General features: G+C 37.0%; 1 protein-coding gene across 5 annotated transcripts in view; it reads left to right on the forward strand.

Annotated features, from left to right (window-relative positions):
• The window catches only part of CCDC88A (coiled-coil domain containing 88A), a 155,162-nt gene that overhangs the window by 98,362 nt on the left and 30,708 nt on the right, over window positions 1-26,092 (forward strand). For all 5 annotated transcript variants that reach the window (XM_066378244.1, XM_066378245.1, XM_066378246.1 and 2 more), the window contains 8 exons: window positions 384-1,454; window positions 3,091-3,218; window positions 7,049-7,190; window positions 11,635-11,799; window positions 15,398-15,559; window positions 17,882-18,159; window positions 18,381-18,524; window positions 20,846-21,032. In XM_066378244.1, the coding sequence (XP_066234341.1) occupies window positions 384-1,454; window positions 3,091-3,218; window positions 7,049-7,190; window positions 11,635-11,799; window positions 15,398-15,559; window positions 17,882-18,159; window positions 18,381-18,524; window positions 20,846-21,032 (2,277 nt within the window). The remainder of the gene's footprint in view (window positions 1-383; window positions 1,455-3,090; window positions 3,219-7,048; window positions 7,191-11,634; window positions 11,800-15,397; window positions 15,560-17,881; window positions 18,160-18,380; window positions 18,525-20,845; window positions 21,033-26,092) is intronic.

The following is a 26,092-nucleotide window of genomic DNA, read 5'->3' on the forward strand; positions in this document are numbered from 1 at the left end:
CAAAATTTATTCATGAAAGTAAAACTTCTGTCCTCAAGGAGAGATGTGTGTATGTTTCACCTATATTCATATTTGAATTTGAAACATACAATTATAAATAAATAATTGGAAAGTCATTTCGATTGCTATTAAACACATCTCTCTTAATCATTCCTTTACATTACGACCTCCCTAAAGACATGAACTTTAATGGCCTGGCAGTACTGTATATATAGTGGTCTCTTAGGAAAATTTGTCAGAATTAAACGTAAGATACATGTGCAATAGCACCCTTTTATGTTCTGATTTCCCTCTTAGTTTTTGGAAGGGAATAACTATATAATTTAAAATAGTAAGTTCTTGCTCAATTTAGTTTTTAATTTTCTCCTTTATTTTTAAATTAGATTAAAATACTGGAACAGGAAAATGAACATCTGAATCAAACTGTATCTTCCTTAAGGCAGCGCTCCCAGATAAGTGCTGAAGCAAGGGTTAAAGACATTGAAAAAGAAAATAAAATTCTTCATGAATCTATCAAAGAAACAAGTAGCAAGTTAAGCAAGATTGAATTTGAGAAAAGACAAATTAGAAAAGAATTGGAGCATTATAAAGAAAAAGGAGAACGAGCAGAAGAACTTGAAAATGAGTTGCAGCACCTTGAAAAAGAAAATGAGGTGTTACAGAAAAAGATAACCAATTTAAAAATTACTTGTGAAAAAGTTGAGACCTTAGAACAAGAAAATTCAGAGTTAGAAAGAGAAAACAGGAAATTTAAAAAAAGATTAGATAGCTTTAAAAACCTTACTTTTCAGTTAGAATCCCTAGAGAAAGAGAATTCCCAGCTTGATGAGGAAAACTTAGAACTGCGAAGGAATGTGGAATCTTTGAAGTGTGCAAGCATGAAAATGGCCCAGCTACAACTAGAAAATAAAGAACTGGAAAGTGAAAAAGAACAGCTTAAGAAGGGTCTAGAGCTTATGAAAGCATCTTTCAAGAAGACGGAACGCTTAGAAGTTAGCTACCAGGGTTTAGATATAGAAAATCAAAGACTACAGAAGGCTCTAGAGAACAGCAATAAAAAAATTCAGCAGTTAGAGAGTGAACTACAAGACTTAGAGATGGAAAATCAAACATTGCAGAAAAACTTAGAAGAGTTAAAAATATCTAGCAAAAGACTAGAACAGCTAGAAAAAGAAAATAAGTCATTAGAGCAAGAGACTTCTCAACTGGAAAAGGATAAGAAACAACTGGAGAAGGAGAATAAGAGACTCCGACAGCAAGCAGAAATAAAGGATACCACATTAGAAGAAAATAATGTGAAAATTGGAAATTTGGAGAAAGAAAATAAAACTCTATTCAAAGAGATTGGTATTTATAAAGAATCTTCCGTTCGTCTGAAAGAATTAGAGAAGGAAAATAAGGAGCTTGTGAAAAGAGCAACTATTGACATAAAAACTTTGGTTACATTACGTGAGGTAAGCATAGTTACTTAAAAAGGCAAATATTTTTTATATTTTTAACTTAAGGCTTATGTAAATTGCATTGGAACCCATCAGTAATTTGCATCATATTCTTATGGCTCTAAAGTACATAGAAATTTAGAATTAGAACTAGACATTTAGTTTAAAATTACGAACTAGAAATAATTTCCAAGTTGCCTACTTTTATTAAACTAAAAGTACATGTAAATTGTATTTTTTTTTGACAGAGTCAGAGAGAGGGATAGATAGGGACAGACAGGAACGGAGAGAGACGAGAAGCATCAATCATCAGTTTTTCATTGCAACACCTTAGTTGTTCATTGATTGCTTTCTCATACATGCCTTGCCCGTGGGGCTACAGCAGACCGAGTAACCCCTTGCTGGAGCCAGTGACCTTGGGCTCAAGCTGGTGAGCTTTTGCTCAAACCAAATGAGCCCGCACTCAAGCTGGTTACCTCGGAGTCTCGAACCTGGGTCCTCCGCATCCCAGTCCAGTGCTCTATCCACTGCACCATCACCTGGTCAGGTGTAAATTGTATTTTTTAAGAAACTGTACTAGAAAAACTTCCTTGTGGTATGTATTTGACTTGTTACATTATAATTTGACTTCAAAATAATGTTAAAATATTTGATCAAGACTCTTAGTGAATGCTAAGTATAATGGGGAACATGGTAGCTACTATTTATTGGATGCTAACTGTGTGCCATGCACTGGGTTAAGGACCTCATAAGTTGTATATATATATATTTATATAATTTTTATGACCAGTGCTTTATAGGTATTATCTCCATTAGATTAGGAAACTGAGGTTCAGAGACATTAAGTAATTTACTCAGGATGACACAGTTAATAAATGATGGAGTTGGATTGCTGGATTCTAATCCATAACTTTCAGACTCCAAAACCCCATAAATTTTTACCTCTAAGCCTAGAGAATACAAATCAGGTTGAACTTAATAGTCAATATTGAGCCATCAGTAGTTGCTTAGATCTATGTGTTAAGAAGAAATCTGAAATTTATAGGAATAGATTGGTAGCAGGTCTTGTGAAAGATGGTTGATATAGATCAGAAGACGGCATGGTTGGCTCTTTTTTGCTATCCCTATACTATATATGATAACCCTTTAAGTTCAGTTTTAAAGTATCTTAGCATTCTGGTAGAAAGTCACATTGGGGAATCTGCATTTATAAGAATGCCCTCTAGTTCCTCAGCTCCATATCTTCTTCCACTGGGAGAGGGATGCTTGTGGGAGAAGGGTGTTGTATAAGAAGAAACATACACTAAATTTCTACCTTATTCTTGAAACTTTAAAGGATATGTGTATTTCCCCACAATTCTCAAACGTAAGATACGGATTCACAAGTAGAGTGGAGAGCAAATAGTTTCTCCTTTTATTTTTAAATACTAAACAGATAAAAAGAAGTGTTAGCCAAAAAAAGACAAAACTATTCTGTTTGGACTACGTTATATTATTGCTGCTTACCTAATTTTAAATGATGAAGGTCATTCCTGTCTTTCCTGCTTTGAATTCTGTGTATTCCTCAATGGTGGTAGTTAGAATCTTGGCTGAGTGTCTTAGATGTTTGTCTTTGACAATTAAGTGAGTTTTTCATTCCTTTTAAAATAAGGATTTGGTGAGTGAAAAATTGAAGACTCAACAAATGAATAATGATCTCGAAAAATTAACCCATGAGCTTGAGAAAATAGGGTTAAATAAAGAGCGACTCTTACATGATGAGCAAAGTTCTGATGACAGGTGAGTATTCACTCTATTTGACAGCTGAAATTATTTTTATTTATTTATTTTTTGCTCAAACATTCATTCTTTCCTGTACTCTCTACAGAATACATTTAAGTGTTTTAGTTCACTGTTTCTGGTTCCTTTCTTTCCTTAGAGAAAGTTGTATAGAAAAAAAGTTTAAAAATCAGATAAATACAACCTAGTCTTGATCTAAGAAAAAAGTGCTAAAATGTTATATGAATACAGTTCCATAACAGGAAAACAGAATGCCATCTAGGTGGCAGAAGATTCAAGGCAATAATTGCCTGTGAAAGTAGAACGAGTTATTAACAGACAAGCCCCGCCGGTGAAATATATAGTCAGTTGAAGCAAGTTATTTTTTATTTGACTCATGTGCTTAAATGCCTCAATTCTTGTGTGCCAAAATGTGGACTAAAAGAGAAATGGAAGATAAGTATGAAACCAAGGAAAATAAATTGAGAAGCAATTAAGGTGTAAAAATAAGATAGAAAACTAAAGCTTGATAAAAAAAAATCAACATATACCATTTAATTTTGAGACTGTTAATACAGTTTGAAAGAATGTCTATGCTTCCATGGTAATTACAGTCTATCAAACTGTTCAGATATTCAAGAGATCTATTCAGCATCTAGTCAACACATGATTCCAGCTATAAATGTTTATTGTTAAGAATATTGTTTTATGTAGGCTAGATTTTAATTCATTGCAATTTTTGTAATTGGTAATTTTTATTTATTATCTACCCATTGTTTCTAGAAAATATTTTATTCTATATCAAATAAATATATATAGAAAAATTTCTGGTTATATGGGATTTGTTTATATAATCTTGAGAAATTTAAAAGAACAGGTCGATATCTTAAAAGGTTAGTTTAATAACTAATAGGAGTAATTTGAGACCTTTATTTTAGCAATCAATTCAAGCAACCAAAATTGAATTAATTATACAGATATTTCATAAGAAAAAATATTTTTTCATCAATTGGCCAATTTAGTTGATTACCTCTTAATATAGATACTGAATACACATCACTTCTTTATTCAAACGTTTATTATCTGCCATGTGTAAGACATTTAAAAAGTAGATTTCTCACCCATCCCCACCAAAATAGTAGGGTAAACTTTGTAGCTGCCCTGTGTTATAAATTTATGAACCCAGCTCTAGAAGGACCCATCATACTGTTTTATATCTCTTGTCAAACCTTAATTCATACAATTAGTTCATGTTAATAGAGCTCTTACTATCTGCTGGTTATCAAGCATCAAAGAAATGATAATACTTAGGCTGAACCTTGGTGAGTGACAGAAATTTGCAAAGTGGAAACTGGGGAAGAGCATTCCATGCAAATAAAGCACAGAGGTGGGTTGAGTAATTCTTAGAATGAAATGAAAGATAGAGTAGAAAAGAGGCAATTTGGAGACACAGAGCCCAATTAGGAAGCTGTTGTAAGAGTCTAAGCCTGATGTGATGCATTTATTAATCCACACATTTATTTATATAATGAAAGCATTAGACATGGAGATAAGGGCATATATTGAACTGAAAATTTTAGGAAATGGAATTGAGAGCAGTTAATACCCATGATGCAATATGGGGGATTAGGAAAAGAAGTATCTTAAGCCACTAAACCAGCTTCTTTCTCAGCCAGTAAGTTAGCCTTAATGTCATGAAGAAAATAGAAGCTCACAGACATAAATTCCTTTAACATTTTTCTCCTCCATCTCATTTATGTATGTATATCTGCATTTCTCTTTACCTTTTAGCTCAGGTATTGTTCTTAATTCTTTGTTAGTCTAATCTTTTCAGCTTTCCATTTTTCCAATTTATACCATTCCCTCTGACCTCCTTTGAAGACAGTTATTGTTAAGATATTCTTGCTATAAAGGAATTGGGGAATTGAAAGTATAAATAGATATACTAAATGCAATAAAGTAAATTTAGTGATAGTGTTGTAAATAGTGCTGTGTGATCATAATTTGTCTCTCTCTTTTTTTTTTTTCTGAAGCTGGAAACGGGAGAGACAGTCAGACAGACTCCCGCATGCGCCCCACCAGGATCCACCCGGCACGCCCACCAGGGGCGATGCTCTGCCCACCAGGGGGGCAATGCTCTGCCCCTCCGGGGAGTCGCTCTGTTGCGACCAGAGCCACTCTAGCGCCTGGGGCAGAGGCCAAGGAGCCATCCCCAGCGCCCGGGCCATCTTTGCTCCAATGGAGCCTCGGCTGTGGGAGGGGAAGAGAGAGACAGAGAGGAAGGAGAGGGGGAGGGGTGGAGAAGCAGATGGGCGCCTCTCCTATGTGCCCTGGCCAGGAATCGAACCCGGGACTTCTGCACGCCAGGCTGACGCTCTACCACTGAGCCAACCGGCCAGGGCCTGTTTCTCTCTTTTGACAACTCTTTTCTAGTGTCTTCTCTTTTCAGTATAGTTACCTAGGGTTGTGTTTCTTAGGCCTCTTATCAGTTCAGTCTATATGCTGAGCATTCCCATCCATCATCTCACCTGATATTTATAGTATTCTCTGCTTACTGGATAGTCCAGAAGCAATTCATGCATCACAAATTCATATATCCAAAGATAGACTCATTAAGTACTTAAAAATGTTCATTGACTCAAGCTGATACCAGAATGAGTAAGATCTGTTCTCTGTTCTCAGTGAACTTGAAATCTGGTTGAGCATAAATTTATAAATATGAATTAGAGTACAGGCAGAATATGATAAAATTTCTCATTGCATACTTTAGGTTTTTATTTGGTTTAGTCATTGGGGTTCTCAGCTCTAAGAAATAGATTAGTCATGATTCTTGGTTTATGATTTGCTCTCAAACTGATCATGTACTGTCCTTTTTGTTTAAAAAAAATCTTAATTAAAAATAATATAATTATTTATGAACACCATTTAAAATGATAACCAGAATATTGACCTTTACATTTATCTGCCTCTTCTCACTCTGTCACCAGTGTCCTGTGTCTTAGTATATCATTCCCTTTTCAGAATATTCTGCATGTACTTTATACCCTAGAGACAGTCTTCAGTGAGTTTCAAGTCTTAACTATGAAAATGTTCTTGTATAAATACTTTACATTTAATATTATAGACAAATGCTTAATAATATAATAAATCCTTCACTTTCTGTTGATTCTATTCTTATAAAACTAAAAGGAATATTTTGAGACTTATAGAACTAAAAGGACTATAATGCTGCTTTCGAGCATTAATTTTTGCTTTTGACAACCTAGGCAATAATTGGAACTGTTTGCTTAGTGACTTTTGTTTCTTCACTACCAGGAATAAGTTTAAAAGGAAGAGACTGGGGTAGTAAGAGGAGGATAATTGAAATTTCCATTAAAAAACTTATTAATAAGGTCTGCACTGGTGGTCATATGGCACTGGTGGTCATATGGCACTGTGGTCATAAACTGTTTATAAAAATGATTTTCTGGCCTGACCAGTGGTGGTGCAGTGGATGAAGTGTTGACCCAGAATGTTGAGGTCACCAGTTGAAAGGCCTGAAGTTGCCAGCTCTGAGAGCAGGCTCATTGGCGTAGGGTAACCGGCTGAGCAGGGGACCATCCACACACACCCGGCACACGCCAGCTTGAGCTCAAAGGTTACTGCCATGAAAAGCCCAAGGTCACTAACTGAAGCAAAGGGACACAGGCATGCCCTGGTCAAGGTCAAGGCACGTAGGAGAAGCTTAATGTAAACTAAAGTGAAAATAACTATGACTTGATGCTTCTCAGCCTCTTCCTTGCTATCTCTCAAAAAAACTAAAATAATTTTCTGACCAATAACAAACTTTTATTATTTTTACATATGGATAGTAGGTACAAACTTTTGGAATCAAAATTAGAATCCACTCTAAAGAAGTCCCTTGAAATAAAGGAGGAAAAAATTGCTGCTTTAGAAGCTCGATTAGAAGAATCCACAAATTATAACCAGCAATTGCGCCAGGAACTTAAAACAGTAAGTGATTTCCTGGGGAAGAATTTTAATTGTTAAATATTTGGAGAGAAAATTGTAAATTAGAAAATAACAATGTAACATGATTTTATTAATATTTTGTTTTTTCCCCTCAAATTTGAGTGTTCTTAAATAGATCTTTGCTGTATAGTTTATAACAAACTGTATTTTGTCTATACACTATAATTGACTTAATCCTATTTCATGTGGTTCATGTGTGCATGTGCCCCATGTAGTGAGGAACATTCACAGTTGTGAGAGTGGGATGAGGAAAACTGTCAGTGTGATCCTGATATCACTGACTCTCTCTTTCTATTCAGAATCCAGGTAAAACATGATAGACAAACGTATGGGTGTGAGAATACCAGGAAGAGGGACATCACATGTGGTAGAAGAATGTACCTGATCTCACAAACTTGAGGGTTGTTTTAGATCTGTTTTCTTGTGTATTTAGAATTTTTCAGTGAATTAAACAAGGTGGGGGCAACTATCTCTTTTGCTTACGTGAATAAATTGAAAATGAAGGGGCTTGCCTGTTCCGTTGGGTTTACATAACACTAGATTGGGAGAATCATATTCTGGTCTGTTCTTCCTTGTATCCTCTCTGCAGTGCTCTCAGGAATGGTTTTATAGTCAACTAAACATTAAAATTTATAAGACTACTATAGGCCACGCTTAGAACCATTTGAACCAGAACACTGCAGGAAATACAAGTAGACGGCTGGGCACTGTCAGGTGTCCTTCTTCACATGGTTGTCTGAGAATCATCTTCTCACCAGATGACAGTTCATGTGCAAGGAGAAGAGATCCATATTGCGTGTGTGTGGGAGCTGCCCTGGCGTTAAGACTTCATGTGCCACCACAGTTGTCATCTCTTGCAACAACTCCAAAGTCATAGATTTTAGATCTTCACAATAGTTATTACCAATTTTAAGAGTTGCTATAGTCAGGCCTCACCTGTGGTGGTGCAGTGGATAAAGCATCGACCTGGAGCACTGAGGTCTTGGGTTTGCAAGCCTTGGCTTGCCTGGTCAGGGCACATACGGAAGTTGATGCTTCCTGCTCCTCTCCTACTTCTGTCTCTGCCTCTCTCTATCTCTCTCTCCCCTCTCTAAAATGAATAAATAAAATCTTTAAAAAAATAAAAATAAAAAAGTTGCTATACTCAGAAAAGTTCAAAGATAAGGCTTCCTATTAAATATTTATAGTTCTTCCAGTCCAAATACAATTTACCAATCTAGGGACATATTTCCCATAAGCAAACCTGCCTGGTAACATAAAACATTCTGATTTTATCAGGTTTCTACACACAGTTAACCAATAAAGAATTTCTCATGCAGAAAGGAAAAAGATATTATTCCCCATTTGCCCTTATTTGTCTCAGACATTACAGTGAAACCAGTATTGTTACAGAAGAAATTCTAGAACTTCGTTTAGTTAATGTGAAGGGTTATCCAAAAAATAAAATTTGGTGCCAGGTTCCATTAATCTGCTTTATTTCCTGAATATTTTTTACCTTATTAAGCAGTATAACTAGGTTACAAGTAAAGTCAACAACTCATGAAGCTACTCAGCTAGAAAATAACTGGGTTTGGGGCCTTAGCCAGTTGGCTCACTGGTAGAGTATCCCTCGGCATGTGGATGTCCCAGGTTTGATTCCTGATCAGGGCACATAGGAGAAACGACCATCTGCTTCTCCGCCCTTCCCCCCTCTCCTTTCTATTTCTCTTCCTCTCTCGCAGCCATGGCTCCTTTGGAGCAAGTTGGCCCTGGGTGCTGAGGATGGCTACATGGCCTCGCCTCAGCTCAGTTGCCAAGCAATAGAAAAACACACCCAGTAGGGGGCTTGCCTGGTTGGGGCATATGAGGGAGTCGGGAGTCTTTCTCTCTGCCTCCTGCTTTTCACTTAAGAAAAAAGAAAAATAATAATAAAATAACTGGGTTTGGATATGAGTTAGTATGTATCTATTTCTAGTCTAAAAGGTAGAGATTTAAAAATTCAATCATTATCTTTTCCAGGCATTTTGGCATAACTACTATTGGACTAGCTTCCTGCCATAAACATGTATTTAACTATTCTAAGTGTTAGAGAGTTATCTCACTTGAAGATAGACTATGAAAGTTGAATATGAATAGTAGAAGGCCTGAAGTAACCATTAAAATAGCATGACAAAGAGGTATAGCTAATATACCAGCAAAAGAGAGAAAATAGAATTATAAAAAGTCCAAAAGAAGACAGAAAAATAAAAAAGGTGGAACAAAGCCTGACCGGTGGTGGCACAATGGAGAAAATGCCAACCTGGGATGCTGAGGTCCCCTGATTTGATACCCTGAGATCACCACCAGCTTGAGCATGGGCTCATTAGGCTTGAGCGCAGACTCACCAGCTAGAGTGCAGGGTTGCTCGCTTGAGTGTGGGATCATCGACATGATCCCGTGGTCGCTGGCTTGAGCCCAAGGTCACTGGCTTGAGCAAGGGGTCACTGGCACAGCTTGCGAACCCCAGTCAAGGCACATATGAGAAACAATCGATGAACAACAAAAGCGCTGTAACTGTGAGTTTATGCTTCTTATTTTTCTCCCTTCCTGTATCTGTCTCACTCAAAAAAAAAAAGAACAAAGTACAGATTTACAAATAGCAAGATGGCTGATTTAAATCAAACCATATTGATGATCACATTAACTATAAAAAGTCTAAAACCAGTAAAAGTCAAATTAATGGGTTAGATAAAAGGCAAGACCTGCCTATATGCTGCCTCTAAAAAACCTTGGTAAAAAATACATTATTTTCTGTGCGAGCATAAAATCTTTACTTCTGATTAAATGCATGAGGTAAAGGAACCATTTTTGAAACTTAGTCATAAAAACTAATGGTCTAAAAATGAGAAGTTTTAAGTTTTATTCTCATGTCTTCTTAATAATGGCATATGTCTGTAACCTTTCTAAGCCAAGGGGGGAAAAAGACCCTGGGGGAAATTAATGTGAAATAGGAGACTGGAAATTATGTCACCCATCTATACTATTAGGGTGTTAAAAGTAAGGAAAAAAAAATGGAAAAATTAGGATCCCAGAACACTTATTAGATCACTTGCCAAATTTTAAATTACATTTTATCTTGGCATGTTTTTCCTTATAGTCTCACATCATTATTTTCTCACTCAATAGTAACAAAGTTTATTGTTGAGTCATAAGCTTTCTTAAGGTTTGCATTAAATGTTGAATTATTTTAAATGTTTATCCTTGCTTTAATAAAAAGTTTGGGTTAATTTAGAAGCTTATGATAAATGTCTTCCAGGATAAACTAGTGATTCAGGATAAGCATAACAATTATCATTTCAAATTAAAGAGAGCTATTCAGTTAATCAGCAATTTGGTAATGTAAGATGACCATGTTGTTAGTTTTGAGTTTGCTCTTGAAGGAGGATTTGGTTGTAGTCATATCAGAAAACCTTGGATAAGATATATACTTGGTTTGCTCACTCTTTATAAAATACATTACATTAATTATATGTGATAGATCAAGACCTGAATAAAGAAATCATTAATTACCTCAGCTCATTCTGAGCAACATACCCTTCAAACAACATACCATAAAAGGGCAGACATATATAGTTACTTCCTCAATTTTAATTTTGATCTTTTTTAGAGAGGAATTATTACATGTGTCAAATCTTTATGTGGGGATCTCTGAAATCTCTAAATCAGCTATAGATGTAGCTCTAAAAACACTTGTTAGTACTTAGCAACAGGTGTTGGTCTCTAGCGACATTTTCATCATAAGCATTAGGATATGAAATTACAGAAAATATTGTTGGAACATGACATATAAGCAGAGTATATTTTATATTTCTAAGAGGAAAGGATTTATATTTTACAAATTATAAATTGTGATTATGCTAATATAATTGTACATATTATTTACCACATTTTTAAATAAAGTGTCTTTTCACATTCACTAAAACCAGTGCAGAATAAAATTAATTGTAAGAAATAAAACTTGGGGCCCTGGCCAGTTGGCTCAGTAGTAGAACATCGGCCCAGCACATGGAAGTCCTGGGTTTGATTCCCGGCCAGGGCACAGAGGAGATGTGCCCATCTGCTTCTCCACTCTTCCCTCTCTTCTTTCTCTCTCTCTTCCTCTCCCACAGCCAAGGCTCCATTGGAGCAAAGTTGGCCTAGGAGCTGATGATGGCTCCATGGCCTCCGCCTCAGGTGTTAGAATGGCTCCAGTTGCAATGGAGCAATGCCCCGATGGGCAGAGCATCATCCCCTGGTGGGCATGCCAGGTGGATCCCGGTTGGGCGCATGCAGGAGTCTGTCTCTGTCTCTCTGCCTTCCTGCTTCTCACTTCAGAAAAATAATTTTTTGTAAAAAGAAAAAAAGAAAAAAAAGAAATAAAACTCGGTTGATCTTTTTCCCCATTAAAATATGCTAAATAAAATTATAGGTGAAAAAGAATTATGAAGCCCTTAAACAGAGACAAGATGAGGAGAGGATGGTACAGAGCCCTCCTTCAGCTTCTGGTGAAGATAACAAATGGGAGCGAGAAAGCCAAGAAACAACCAGAGAGCTTCTGAAAGTTAAAGACAGATTAATTGAAGTAGAAAGAAATGTAAGTATTTTAAATTTTTTAATAAGAATAGGATTTTTAGAAATAATATATAACTCAGAAAATTTATCTAATCTGGTTTATAGCTTTGTTCATTTTATACTTTCTTGACTGATATATTTTGTAATGTAAATAAAGATTGAAGAACTCAGTTTACTTTTCTCCATCATCATAAGTTCATCAGCAAGCTTTATCAACACTATCTTGAAAATATAACCAAACCCATTGACTTCTCTCCATCTTTGCTGCTACCTTTCCTAGTACAAGGTAGCATTATCTCTCATCTGAACTCTTAAAATATCCTCCTAACTGGCCTCCCCTCTTCCACTCCTGGCCCAATCTAACCCACTCAATACAATAGTCAAAGTTATTTTTTAAAACATCATCCAATCATTTCACTTTCATACTTTAAATCTTCAGTAGCTTCCCATTTCAATTAGAATAAAATGCAGATTCTTTGCTGTGTCCTTTAAGATCCTCCTGACATTGCCCTGCCTGACCTTATACGTAACACTCTTCTACCCACTCTGTTTATTAATCTGGGGATGATATCTGTTAATATCTAGAAAACACAAAACAATGCCTGGATCATAATGAGTGAATTAGTTCTAGTCTAATTAAAATAAGTGATATACCATTTAGATTAATAATTATATATCAGGCCCTGGCTGGTTAGCTCAGTGGCAGAGCATCGGCCCAGCATGTGGAAGTCCCGGGTTCGGTTCCCAGTCAGGGCACACAGGAGAGGCACCCATCTGCTTCACTACCCCTCCCCTTCTCACTTCTCTCTCTCTTCTCCTTCCCCCCCTGCAGCCCTAGCTCGATTAGAGCAAGTTGGCCTCAGGCACTGAGGATGGCTCCATGGCCTCCTCCTCAGGTACTGAAAAATGGCTCCAGTTGCAACGGAGCAAGGGCCCCAGTGGGCAGAGCATCACCCCCTACTGGGCTTGCCAGGTGGATCCCGGTCCGGGCACATGCAGAAATCTGTCTCCAACTCCCCTCCTCTCACTTAAAAAAAAAAAATTAATAATAATAATAGTAATTTCATATCAGCCAGTTTGGCATATAAAATCCTATAAGCTAAATGTCTTTCCCATAGACTTTATTTATACATTTTCCTTGGGAAAAAAGTTACTTGGTTTTCCTAGCCATTTTAGATATAATGGGTTTATAAAGATAGCTTGCCCTATATTAGATGGGTAATTTTTTGTTTATTTTCCCAGTATATTTGCTGACCGCATACTTTCTCATTGTAAACTTTTTCTGCTCTAAGATATCCTTTCTACTCTGTTATCTCTTTTATTTGTTACAGACTATAGGAATTTTTCTAATTTTTAGGATCATTAGAGATTGTACATTTCATTTTTCAAAGAGCTGAACTACGATAGTACTTAACATATGTAAGTGGAAAATGATTTACCTCTTTGGTGTGTCAAGATGGTATATAAATATATCAGTATTCTATATTATTTTTTCAGTATACATTTTCTATCCTTTCTTTTTGTACAAATGAACAAAGGAAGAAGTCCAATATCATGAAGAATTTTGCTTCTTCAGCTTTTTTATGGTATAATATGTGGGTTAAATCATGACTTGTCTTTTATATAGAGATATGTAGTATCATATGTATAACATGAAACTCTATAAAGTGAATGTTATCTTTGCCTCCTAATGTAGACATGATAAAAGTTTTTGTTGGGATGTAGTTTTAACTTTTTATACATTTTGCAATTATATACAAATTCTGGTCTTTTTATATATTAAAGATTTTATTTTGGTTTTCTAGAGTGTTCTTTGTTTATACTTTTTGATGTTAATTTTTTATGAAATGTTATTTAGAAATAATCCTGTAAATATATTCATGACAAACATTTTAATATCTAGAACATTAAATGTAAAGATCTGTGATTTGGTTGTAATTCAGCCATTTAACTATAAAACTGAAATATGGCCATATGTACTGGAAAAATTTTAAATGGTTTGTTTTATTTGGATTTGCTCTAGAACTCTTTTTTTTTTTTTTTTTTTTGTATTTTTCTGAAGCTGGAAACGGGGAGAGACAGTCAGACAGACTCCCGCATACACCCGACCGGGATCCACCCGGCACGCCCACCAGGGGGCGACGCTCTGCCCACCAGGGGGCGATGCTCTGCCCCTCTGGGGCGTCGCTCTGTCGCGACCAGAGCCACTCTAGCGCCTGGGGCAGAGGCCAAGGAGCCATCCCCAGCGCCCAGGCCATCTTTGCTCTCCAATGGAGCCTCGGCTGCGGGAGGGGAAGAGAGAGACAGAGAGGAAGGAGAGGGGGAGGGGTGGAGAAGCAGATAGGCGCTTCTCCTGTGTGCCCTGGCCGGGAATCGAACCCGGGACCTCTGCACGCCAGGCCGACACTCTACCACTGAGCCAACCGGCCAGGGCTTGCTCTAGAACTCTTATAGATGAAATTGTTTTAGTGAGTGTTTTATGCCATGAAAAAATTACTAAAGAAAATGTGTAACATCTGTTAGTTCAATTATGCACTAAAATTCTTAAACAGATGGTTAATTAAGATTCTTTCAAAAGTTTATATTTATAAAATACTTAGTTTTGCTATTGTCTTTGTGACTGCCACCTGTCCATCTATCTGTCTCTTACCTACCTATTTGCCTTTGGGCAATTAGAAAAGGAGCACTCCATTGACTAGAATCAGCCCCACTCATTCTGGATATACTGGGCACTTTTGAGCAGCGTAAACATTGTACAACTGCTAATCATGTTCTGGTTTCTTGTGTTAGTATAAGGTCTACCGGAAAGTTCTGTCCATTTCTATCACAACAAATTTCGACACGTAAGCACATTTTTATTTGGCGCATGTGTGCCTCTATTTTTATCACTTAATGTATACATACTGACGTAGCAAATTAACTAAAACAAAGTTGATTCACGTTAATCTTATGTGTGAAGCGATAGTGTACCCATGGCTACTGATAAAGTTCATTTATGCCACTGTAATTTTTACGAATTTCAACAAAGAAGAAATGCTACAGAAGCATGTCTGTTGCATCCACCATATTCCAGGGACTTAGCACCCTCCAACTATCACTTGTTTTTTGTCCTTACAAAATTTTTTGAAGGGCAAAAAATTCAAAAATGAAGAAGATATCAAACAAGCACTGGTTCAATTTTTTGCATCAAACGATAAAACATTTTTCAAAAATGGGATATACAAATTGCCCTCATGCTGGCAAGAAATCATTAATTATAATGGCAATTATATTATTTAATAAAGTTTATTGACGGTAAGAAAAATTTGTATTTTGTTTTATTCCAAAAACAGAACTTTCCGGTAGACCTTATATATTTAGAGTGGAGTATTTTGTTTTCAGATGTTATAATGCAGACAGACACAGACACCGTAGTCCTTTAAGGGTTTATGATTATTGCTTTCTTTTTCTGAGATTAAATGCCTGTTTACAATTTGGCATGGGGAAAATGTTTTCTCTTTTAAGATTGTTAGGATTTTTTTGGATTTTAATGGTAATAAATACACAAAATTTCCGTATCTGTTAAACAGAAATAGTTTGATGTTGCTTTTATTTTTAATATGTATGTTTTCTTTATTAAGAATGCTACACTGCAAGCAGAGAAGCAAGCACTGAAAACTCAACTGAAGCAACTTGAGACGCAGAACAATAACTTGCAGGCTCAGATTCTCGCACTTCAGAGGCAGACAGTGTCATTACAAGAGCAGAACACTACTCTTCAAACACAGAATGCCAAGCTTCAGGTTGTAATGTAATATTTGGGGGATATGCAACTAAAGTCTTGAATTATGCTATTAAAATAAAGGTGACTAGATGTGGTAAAATTGTTTCTTAGTGAGTAAATGTACCAATTAATTGAAGATAAATTAAAATCTTTCTACCAAGTACTAATCCAGACTTGCAGCATTTTCAAAGTATCAGAGCCTGTAAATATTAATAAATTCATTTAACAAATATTTATAAAATAATCATAACTTTATTTATATTTACTTTATGGCCTTTCACAATAAACGAGTTGATTATAATTAATCAGGTAGAAGCCGTTGCTTTAGAGCAGGGTAGTCAACCTTTTTATACCTATCGCCCACTTTTGTATCTCTGTTAGTAGCAAAATTTTCTAACTGCCCACCGGTTCTACAGTAATGGTGATTTATAAAGTAGAGAAGTAACTTGACTCTATAAAATATATAAAGCAGAGTTACGGCAAGTTAAAGCATATAATAATAATTACTTACCAAGTATGTTATGTTGGATTTTCTCTAAGTTTTGCAGAATAAATTTTTATAAAACAACTTAGTATAGTTAAATCTATCTTTTTATTTATACTTTGGTTGCTCTGCTACCGCCCACCATGAAAGCTGGAACACCGATTAGTGGGTGGTAGGGACCAGGTTGACTACCACTGCTTTAGAGTATGGTTGCAGTGTACCATTCCTTGTTTCATTTTTACAGCTTTCTCATCAGTAAGTTATTGGAAAAGAACATAGCATGAGAATTTTGTCTTGAGACTTGTCCTTTGTTCAAAAGATTTGTTGTTGGTGAAAATGAATTCATTCACGGTGTTGAGAGAAAAGAATTTTAACAGTACAAGTGCGGAAAAGTTTAAATGTAGTGGCAAGGTTTATTAGAGGAAATTAATATGCCCTTGGTGTCAAGGAAGGAAGGCAGGTCCGAGTAGCACTGCCCTGAAACTCCAGATATTGATTCTTCCTGGACCTGATTTGGACCCTCCCCTTAATCAGTCTCATTTCTGGACCTTCCCAGTGTTTCATGCCCCTGGTCCAATTTTGATTTCCAGTCTGCATGTCATAAATGGAAGAATTTTTCCCTTCCCACATCACTGGATGGGCAGTGCCTTGGGGAAACTCCTCCCAAACCTGAGCAGAGGGCTGAGGGCACAGTGAACTCTGAAAACACAATATATTCCTTAAATATGCAATTTGGGCCTGTGAATGCTTTAGCATTCCTGCAAATTAAACTAAATTGGATGTCACAGCTTCCTGCTGAAGCAGGCCCACCAGTTTTATTAAACTTTAATATTTTGACTCCTTCCAACTACCTTTTTCTCCCTTAATAACTAGCCAACTGCCTATGTTAACAGATCCGTTGTGCCTATCTTTTTTTAAATAAGGCAATCAGGTACAGACATGTAATTCCCTGAAACATCTTAAAGAGCAGAAGAAAACAAGTTCCTTCTCTGAATATAATTTTTCTATAATTCTTTTACAAATGGTAAAGCAAATGCTAATTTTAGACTGAAGAAAATTTCTAGTTGAGTGTCAAAAGTAATTTTTCTGTTCTATTAACTGTCACCTTCTAGAAAATGATAAACTAGTATTTCAAGTTCTGTACCCTTTAATGAGTAAAATACAATATGTTGTTAATCACTTTTATTAAAATAATTCAGCCTAAAACAAATATATGATAAAAATCTCATAATATACATCTATATATATTATAACACCTGCCAAAATCAAAATTAAATGGTAGCCTTGTTCTTTGGGACACTAAAATCCAAATATTCTCTTGCCTGACCAGGAGGTAGCACAGTAGTTAGGCGTCAGACCGGGATGCAGAAGACCCACATTCAAAACCCTGAAGTTGCCAGCTTGAGCATGGGCTCATCTGGTTTGAGTGCGGGCTCACCAGCTTGAGCGCAGGGTCGCCAGCTTGAGTGTGGGATCATAGACCAGCCCCATGGTCCCTGGCTTGAGCCCAAAGGTCACTAGCTTGAAACCCAGGGTCATTGGCTTGAGCAAGGGGTCACTTGCTCTGCTGGAGGCCCCCCTCCCCCGTCAAGGCACATATTAGAAAGCAATCAATGAACTAGTTGATACGAAGAATTGATACTTCTCATCTCTCTCCCTTTCTGTCTGTCCCTATCTGTCCCTTTCTGCCTTTCTCTGTGTCTGTTACACACACACAAAAATCCAAATATTCTCAGTATAATGTGCATATATCTGCTTTAATTTACTTAGAGCTTCCTAAAGTTAATGTAATGTTTTTATTTTTTTATAAAAGAACAACATAAGCTATTTTTCTTATAACAATATGCATTCTTATAGGTTGAAAATTCTACACTTAATTCCCAAAGTACCTCTCTTATGAACCAGAATGCACAACTCCTAATCCAGCAGTCTTCCTTAGAAAATGAAAATGAATCTGTAATCAAAGAGCGAGAAGACCTCAAATCTCTCTATGATTCGCTGATCAAAGATCATGAGAAACTGGAACTGCTCCATGATCGGCAGGCTTCAGAGTATGAATCTCTTATTGCTAAACACGGAACTCTAAAGTCTGCCCACAAAAATCTTGAGATGGAACATAAAGACCTCGAAGACCGGTAATCTATTATATTTTCTATGTTTTTAATATAAAACCAATATTTCTTTGGATAATTTAATAAATGTGTGTTAATCAGACCTAACCTAGATTATGTAGGAAATTTATATAAATTATATGTCTTGTGAGAATGACAATTTAATAAATTACTCTTGTTTTTTCATTCTAAAATATTTTCCCCTTAAAGAATTATTATAAACCAAATAACTTTCTCTTCCCCAGTTATAATCAGTTACTAAAGCAGAAAGGACAATTGGAAGATTTGGAAAAAACACTGAAAGTAGAACAGGAAAAAATGCTGCTTGAAAACAAAAGCCATGAGACTGTAGCTGCAGAATACAAGAAACTTTGTGGTGAAAATGATAGGTAATGGATATTTATGTATTTTAGTACTGTATTATTCATTACATCCAAAGTATATACCATCCCTCTGCAGTATCATCTTTTACTTAAAATTTTATAAATAGTCCCCAGCAATAAGTAAATCACCCCACAAAATCATGCAACTAGTTATAGAATGGCTCAGGAAAAACATAGATTCCCCTCTTCTCTGTTATTTCTCTCTTAATTTATACTCAGCTTAATTACATTTTTAAGCCACATTATGTAATGTAATTTTTGTACCTTGACAGCATTTGCACACATTATTGAAGCAGAATGTAATGAAACCTGATTCTTTATGTCTGTCTGTCCTTTTGCTAGTCTGTTTTCCCAGTTCCTGTCTTTTGGAGTTGCTACAAGTTGAGCAACCTTATAATTTTCTAGCTGATTTATTTATACTTTTTTTTTAACTTAATGGTTTCATATTGCCATGGAGCAATTATTTCTTAACTTGAAACCTGGAAAGATCAAAAGTTGCCACTGATGCCTGACCAAAGATCAAAAGATGCCACTGTGGCCCAGTGGATCGAGTGTCGGCCTGGGACACTTAGGACCCAGGTTCGAAACCCCAAGGTCGCCGGCTTGAATGCGGCGGGGTCACCAGCTTGAGTGTGGGATCATAGACATGACTCCCCATGGCCACTTGCTTGAGCCCAAAGGTCTCTGGCTTTAGCCCAAGGTCACTGTCTTGAGCAAGGGTTGCTGGCTCGGCTTGAGCCCCCGGTCTAGACATAGATGAGAAGCAATCAATAAACAATGAAAATGAAGCAACAAGGAGGTGGTGCCTTCCATCTCTCCCCCCCCCCCCTCCTCTCTCAAATGAGTTATTTTTTTTTAATTTTGTTTTGAAGAATTCATTTTAGCATTTCCCATAGAGATGAGAGTAAGGACATTGTATATTATATGTATAACCTACCCTCCATGAAGCATCAGTAGGAAAATCTTTGATTTCTGTAGGTGTTCATATGCTATCTATAGCTCTTTGTATGTCCCAGTGAGGTTTCACTCAGGGCATGGATTTATTCATGGATTCTACCTGTTTATGGAGCATATACTTCTTTTATGTTTCTGGTCTTGCCATTTTATTTTATTTTTTTAACCAAGTCTTCATTTTATAAATGTATTATTTTATTATTTATAATTCCAGTTTGCTGACTCAATTTCTTCAGTGAGTGAGTTGAAGTAAATTATTAGACGTTCTGAAAAAGTACCATCCTGAGCAAAAATTTTTTTGTTTGGCTACCTCTTTCTTTTGTGGGTTCCTGATTGTAATGCCGTAGGACAAAAGTCAGTAAACCATAACCAGCTCCACAGGCCAGTTACAGCATGCAGACTGTTTTTGGTACAGCCCCTAAACCAAGACAAATTTTACATTTTATATGGTTGTGGGGAAAACAGAAAAGAAGAGCTTGCTATAGATTGCATGTAACCCACAAAGCCTAAGGTATTTTGTTCACTGTCTGAACCCTCACAGAAAAAGTTTGCTGGTCACTGCTCTTAGAGATCAGTGGCCCTCGTTCTGAAGGAATAATAGTAAAAAGGAAAAGAAAAAGTTATAATTTGACTTTTACAAAAAAATCTAAAATGTAGCATTAATAATTGGGGGTTGCATAAATACGAATAATTTGCTACAACTGCAGAAACCTCAATAACTAAACTTTTGGTTTAAGGCTGAACATCTCAGTCATTTGGCAACAGATTGATGGACTGGATTGATTAATTCTTTTGTCTAGTCCTTCTTGAATTTTCACGTTGAATTGTAGAATTTTTGAATTCTCTATGAAATAAAACTGGATTGGTCATTTTTCTCTTTGTCCTTCCATCTAAATATTTTCTTACTATATTTTTACATCTTCAACATATTTAAATGCTGAAAGATTTCATTTCAAAGGGAAAAATATACTCAATTTTTTAAAATTATTCCATTGATTTTGAGAAAGAGAGAGGGGAAGAAGAGGAGAGGGAAGCATCAACTCGTTGCTCCACTTAATTGTTCCATTGAGTTGTTCACTCATTGATTGCTTCTCATATGTCCCCTGACCCATGATTGAACCTATGATCTCGGCATGCCAGGATGACACTCTTGCCATGGAGCTATTCAACCAGGGTCAAAAATCCTCTATTTTTAAAAAATCTAGTTTTTACGGAATAGAAACTAAGTCTTGATCAGTTTAGTTACTGGCATAAGAATCCTTTGTATTTTCTGTGTGTATCAATGTGATTTACAGGATTTTCACGTTGTGTAAATTACAATGAAATCTATTAAGAGAACCTAATTCTATTTCGATCATGATTTCTAATTATAGGTTGAATCATATATATAATCTGCTTTTAAAAGAGACTGAAGTTTTACAAACCGACCATAAAAATTTGAAAAGTCTTCTAAATAATTCCAAACTGGAACAAACAAGATTAGAAGCTGAATTTTCAAAGCTAAAGGAACAATATCAGCAATTGGACATTACATCCACCAAGCTAAATAACCAGTGTGAGGTGAGCTTTAACAAGTTTAATCACTGTCTTCCTTCCTGTAGGCATCTAGATGCACCTAAAAACTAAACAGTGATATTGTAATGACACTAGCACTATATAGTTAGTGGGGTATTTCTAAAAGAAATTGGTCAGGGATAATTGAAATTCACAAGTATTTCAGAAAAACTTTCTTATTAAATTTTTTTTTACAATTAGTTTAAGCTTATATGTTCAGATATTTTGAAAATTGTAAACTCATGTCCTTGTTTAATGAAAACATGTTACTGGCCGCCTGACATGTACTAGTAAACCAAGTAGGTAAAAGTCTCTCCGCATGTGGAATTTATATTCTGTTGGAAGGAAAGAGACAATAAACATGGTAAGTAAGTGAAATACATAGTGTTTCATTGTTTTGTTTCATACAGCTCTGTAGAAAATTACCCCAAACCTTAGTGGTATAAAACAGCCATTTATTATGCTCACAGATTCTATTGGTCAGACTTTGGACAGGTGCAGAGAGCCAGTTTGTGCTCCACTTGCAGCTGGGTCCTCAGCCAGAAGACTGAAAGGCTGAGTGCATGTTGGTGGTTGATGCTGGCTATCAGTTGCAGGTATCAGTTTCTTCGCCATTTGGCCTCTTTCCATGGACTGGTTTGGGCTTTCTCACAACATGGTGAGAACCAGACAAAGCCAACTCTGTTTATCAAGCCTCAGAAGTCATGCATCATTTCCCTTGTTCTCTGTTCATTGAGGCAAAATCCTATCCAGGCTCAAGGGGGAAGAGAAATAGCCTCTGATGGAGAATGGCAAAATTCTGGAAAAGCACATTTTGCCAAATGGCAAAAGACTGGAAATACTGCCTGCTGTAACAGTTTTGAAAATTAGCTTGCAATATGTGGTATGGTACAAAGCGATAAGTTATGTGCAAGTAAAAATTGAGTAGGGCCTGACCAGGTGGTGGCGCAGTGGATAGAGTGTCAGACTGGGACGTGGAGGACCCAGGTTTGAAACCCCGAGGTTGTCAGCTTGAGCGTGGGCTTATCTGATTTAAGCAAAGCTCACCAGCTTGAGCCCAAGGTCGCTGGCTTGAGCAAGAGGTTACTTGGTCTGCTGTAGCCCCCCACCCACCCAAGGCACATATGAGAAAGCAATCAATGGACAACTAAGGTGCCACAACAAAGAGTTGATGCTTCTCATCTCTCTCCCTACCTGTCTGTCTGTCCCTATCTGTCCCTCTCTCTGTTACTTTAAAAAAAAAAGGAGTAGGCTAAAGGGGGTGAAAGGGATAAAGGACTGCCAAGAGGAAATGAGGGAGTGTGGACTGAAATTTTAATCAGGCATCATTGAACAAAGATTTGAAGGAGACTAGGTATTATTATGTGGATATCTGGGGGAATAAAAACATTCCAGGCAAACAGCCAATGCAGTGACCCTAAGACCAGGAGGATCCTGGTGTGTTTGAGGAACACTCAAGGAGGCTCATGTGGCTGAAGTGGAATGAGCAAAGAGGAGAGTAGTAGGAGTGAAATCAGAAATTAGCTTGGCTCAAATACATTGCCTTAGAGGGTGGCCATTGTAAAAAAGCACTTCGACTTTTTTTTTTAGGTGAGAGGTGGGGAATAGTGAAACAGACTCCTGCATTCTCCCTGACCAGGATCCACCCAGCAATCCCATCTGGGGATGATGCTCAAATCAGCTAAGCTATTTTTAGTGTCTGAGGCTGTGTGCTCAGACCAGTCAAACTATCCTCAGCACCCAAGGCTACGCATGAACCAACCGAGCCACTGGCTGCGGAAGGGGAAGAGGGAGAGAAAGGGGAGGGAGAGGGGAAGAGAAGTAGATGGTTGCTTCTCCTGTGTGCCCTGGCTAGGAATTGAACCCCAGACATCCATACACCAGGCTGACGCTCTATCCACTGAGCCACTGGCTACGGCCTCCACTTTTATTTTCAGTAAAATTGGGAGCCATTGGAGGGTTCTGAATAGAAATTACATTTGCCAATGTATACAATTCTATTCTTAATATAATTTCATGCCTTTTTCTACAGTGGTTTGATAAAGTGCTATATGTTTTGGAATATAAAAATGATACTGAAAGTCTTAGCCTTTAAATTTTAAGGTTGGTACCTAAATAATTAAGAGTTTGAATATAGCTTAACTCCTAAATTTCATGGAACTTTTAGGGCACCAGCCCTTAAACAAACCCTTAAATAGAATAAGGAGTAGACTATATAAGGAATTTGAAAGCATATACAGGAAAGGGCAAAAGTAGGTTTACAGTTGTTTGTATGGAAAATACTACAATAAATAAATAATACAAGAATAGATTGTATTTTGAATACTCACAACTATAAACCTACTTTTGCTCCATGGTGTACATTTAAATCCTCAACAAAGCTTAGAAAGTATAGAACATTCATTCTGCCTGTGACTTTAAAAAGTCTTAAGTGAACTATAATTGGGGTAATGAACTTACAAAATGGTAGAGTGAGGAACATGATGAATCAACTCCCTAAGAACAATAAAATTCAACAAAACTCAAAAAATAATCTTTTTAGTACTCTGGAACTCAAGTGAAAGCATACAAGAAATTGAGAAGCATTTACTAAGAACTACTCAACTTTGGGTAGGAACTGTTGTTGTCTGCGGCATTGTGATTTCTCCTATTCTTATTTCTACCTCCCTTCCCTAGTTTCAATACCTGGTAATTCTGCCAGGGTGCAGCCAAGCCATGAAAACCAGCACTTTTCCTACTGCAGGGGACTGACTTGATCTGAACAGAGCACAGAAAAGCCAAATGCCTGGGAGTTGTCAAAGGCCAACTCGCAGATAGACTGAAGTTGGTATATTGGTTGGGACAAAGTAACACATCAGCAAACTCATCAGAAATTTAACTATGAGTTCCAAGGAATGAGACAGCCAGTCATAACAGGTCTTGATAATGTCTCACATGTCACTAGTGGTCTGGAAGGCTGCTTGGGAGAGACCAGAAAGGGTCCTTAGCTACTTACTTAACCCTGGCTGGTTGTCCCAGCTTGAGCCAGATGTTAATTACCCTTGGCTATGGGCTAAATCATATATTAACCCATTGAATAGTGTGAATGTTCATGTACATCCTCATGTCTCCTGACCATCCAAGAGTACGATCGATTTATTTTAAAAATGTGGAAAGCAACATTAAAAAAGGCAAATGTCTGTTGTTCTTGTTTCCATAAATCAGTTATCAAACAAAACATGATTTTAAGTTAATAAAACTCTAACTGGAACTAATTTCATTTTTTGGAAAAAAACAACAAAACAAACCCACTCCCAGGGGTCAGCAAGCACGAAAAAACTCACTACTCAAATGGTTAACATAACATGGAGGGAGTGAAAGAATGAACCTGTCTATGTGGGAGGGACAGCAATGACAAGAGAGCACAATGAGTGTTTATGGAGTATTGTTAAGATGCAGTTTCTTGATTCTGGGTGCTGGTTACACACATGTGTTCACTTTGTATTTCATTGAGCTGTACAAACAAACAGCAAATATTTATTTTTGCTCATAAGTGCTGGTGCATGCATTGCTGTGTGGCCCAAGATATGTTGATCTTAATAAAGCTTGTTCCTGTGTGCAGGTAGCTGGCATGTTGTCTGAGAGCTGGCTGGTCCAGGCTGGCCCCCAGCAAGCATGAACTCTTCACTGTGTATGCAGTCTAATACTCCAGATGGATTCCCAGAGACTGAATGGAGGCACATAGACTCTTTAGGCCTGAGCTTGGAGCTGTCACGCCATTACTTATCTCTCTCTTGCCAAAGGCACTGCAAATTAAAAGAGAGAAAATAGATTCCACTTCATGATGGGGGAAGAGTGAGATGTCACATCGTAAGAGGATATAGGTATAGGGAGAATGGTAGTTGAATTCAATTTTGCCATGAATTGGCCACATGCTATGTTTCTATTTAAATAATCATTATAGGTAAATAAAACAAACTTGGCCTATTTAGATTATCGAAAGTGTTTAGATCTAGGCCCTGGCCAGTTGGCTCAGCGGTAGAGCATCCGCCCAGCATGTGAAGGTCCCGGGTTCAGTTCTTGGTCAGGGCACATAGGAGAAGCACTCATCTGTTTCTCCACCCTTCCCTCTCTCCTTTCTTTCTACCTCCCTCTTCCCCTCCCACAGCCAAGGCTCCTTTGGATTACAGTTGACCTGGGTACTGATGATGGCTCCATGGCCTCCGCCTCAGGCACTAGAATGGCTCCAGTTGCAGCAGAGCAACACCCCAGATGGGCAGAGCATCTCCCCCTGGTGGATATGCCGGGTGGATCCCGGTTGGGCGCATGCAGGAGTCTGTCTGTCTGCCTCCCCGCTTCTCACTTTGGAAAAATACCAAAATAATAATAATAATAATAATAATAATAATAATAAGTATTTAGATCTAGAAAGCTGTTTATGGCTATTCATAAATACCATATTTTTCGTTCCACAAGACGCACTTTTTTCCCCAAAAAGTGGAAGGGAAAATGCTCGTGTGTCTTATGGAGCAAAAAATACAGTATTTCATTAAGTATTTTAACACACCATTTGGTTCAGAATATTTTTTTCTTGTTTTCCTCCTTAATACCCTAGGTCTGTCTTATAATCAGGTGCGTCTTATGGAGCAAAAAATATGATAGCTTTTGAGAATTTTTTAACTTTATTTCTTTTCTCTTTTTTTGAGGAAGGTAACGTTGACATTTTTTTTCTTTTTAAATAACAGATCTCTGGGCTCCACTCCAGATTTGCTGGATTAAATGCCAGCACTTAGAAATCTTCATTTTTTAAACTATACTTTACAAGTGATGCTGAATTTTAAGAATCACTACTTTGGGCTTTCTGACTTCTCTTGGAACCTTTGGCCTAAATAAGGCTATGTCCTTTCAATTTCTATTAACTACAGAGAAAAAGCAGCCCAGAGCTGCTGGAAACCCAGCTACCAGTGATACAAGCTAGCAATACTAGTCATTCACAAGATGGCCTGGCTGCTTTGTTCAAGCTGCAAAAAGTGCATACAAACCTTTGTGTTTTTTGACAGAGAATCAGAGAGGGACAGATAGGGACA

Source organism: Saccopteryx leptura, chromosome 3, assembly GCF_036850995.1.
Source record: "Saccopteryx leptura isolate mSacLep1 chromosome 3, mSacLep1_pri_phased_curated, whole genome shotgun sequence".
NCBI classification, from domain to species: Eukaryota; Metazoa; Chordata; class Mammalia; order Chiroptera; family Emballonuridae; genus Saccopteryx; species Saccopteryx leptura.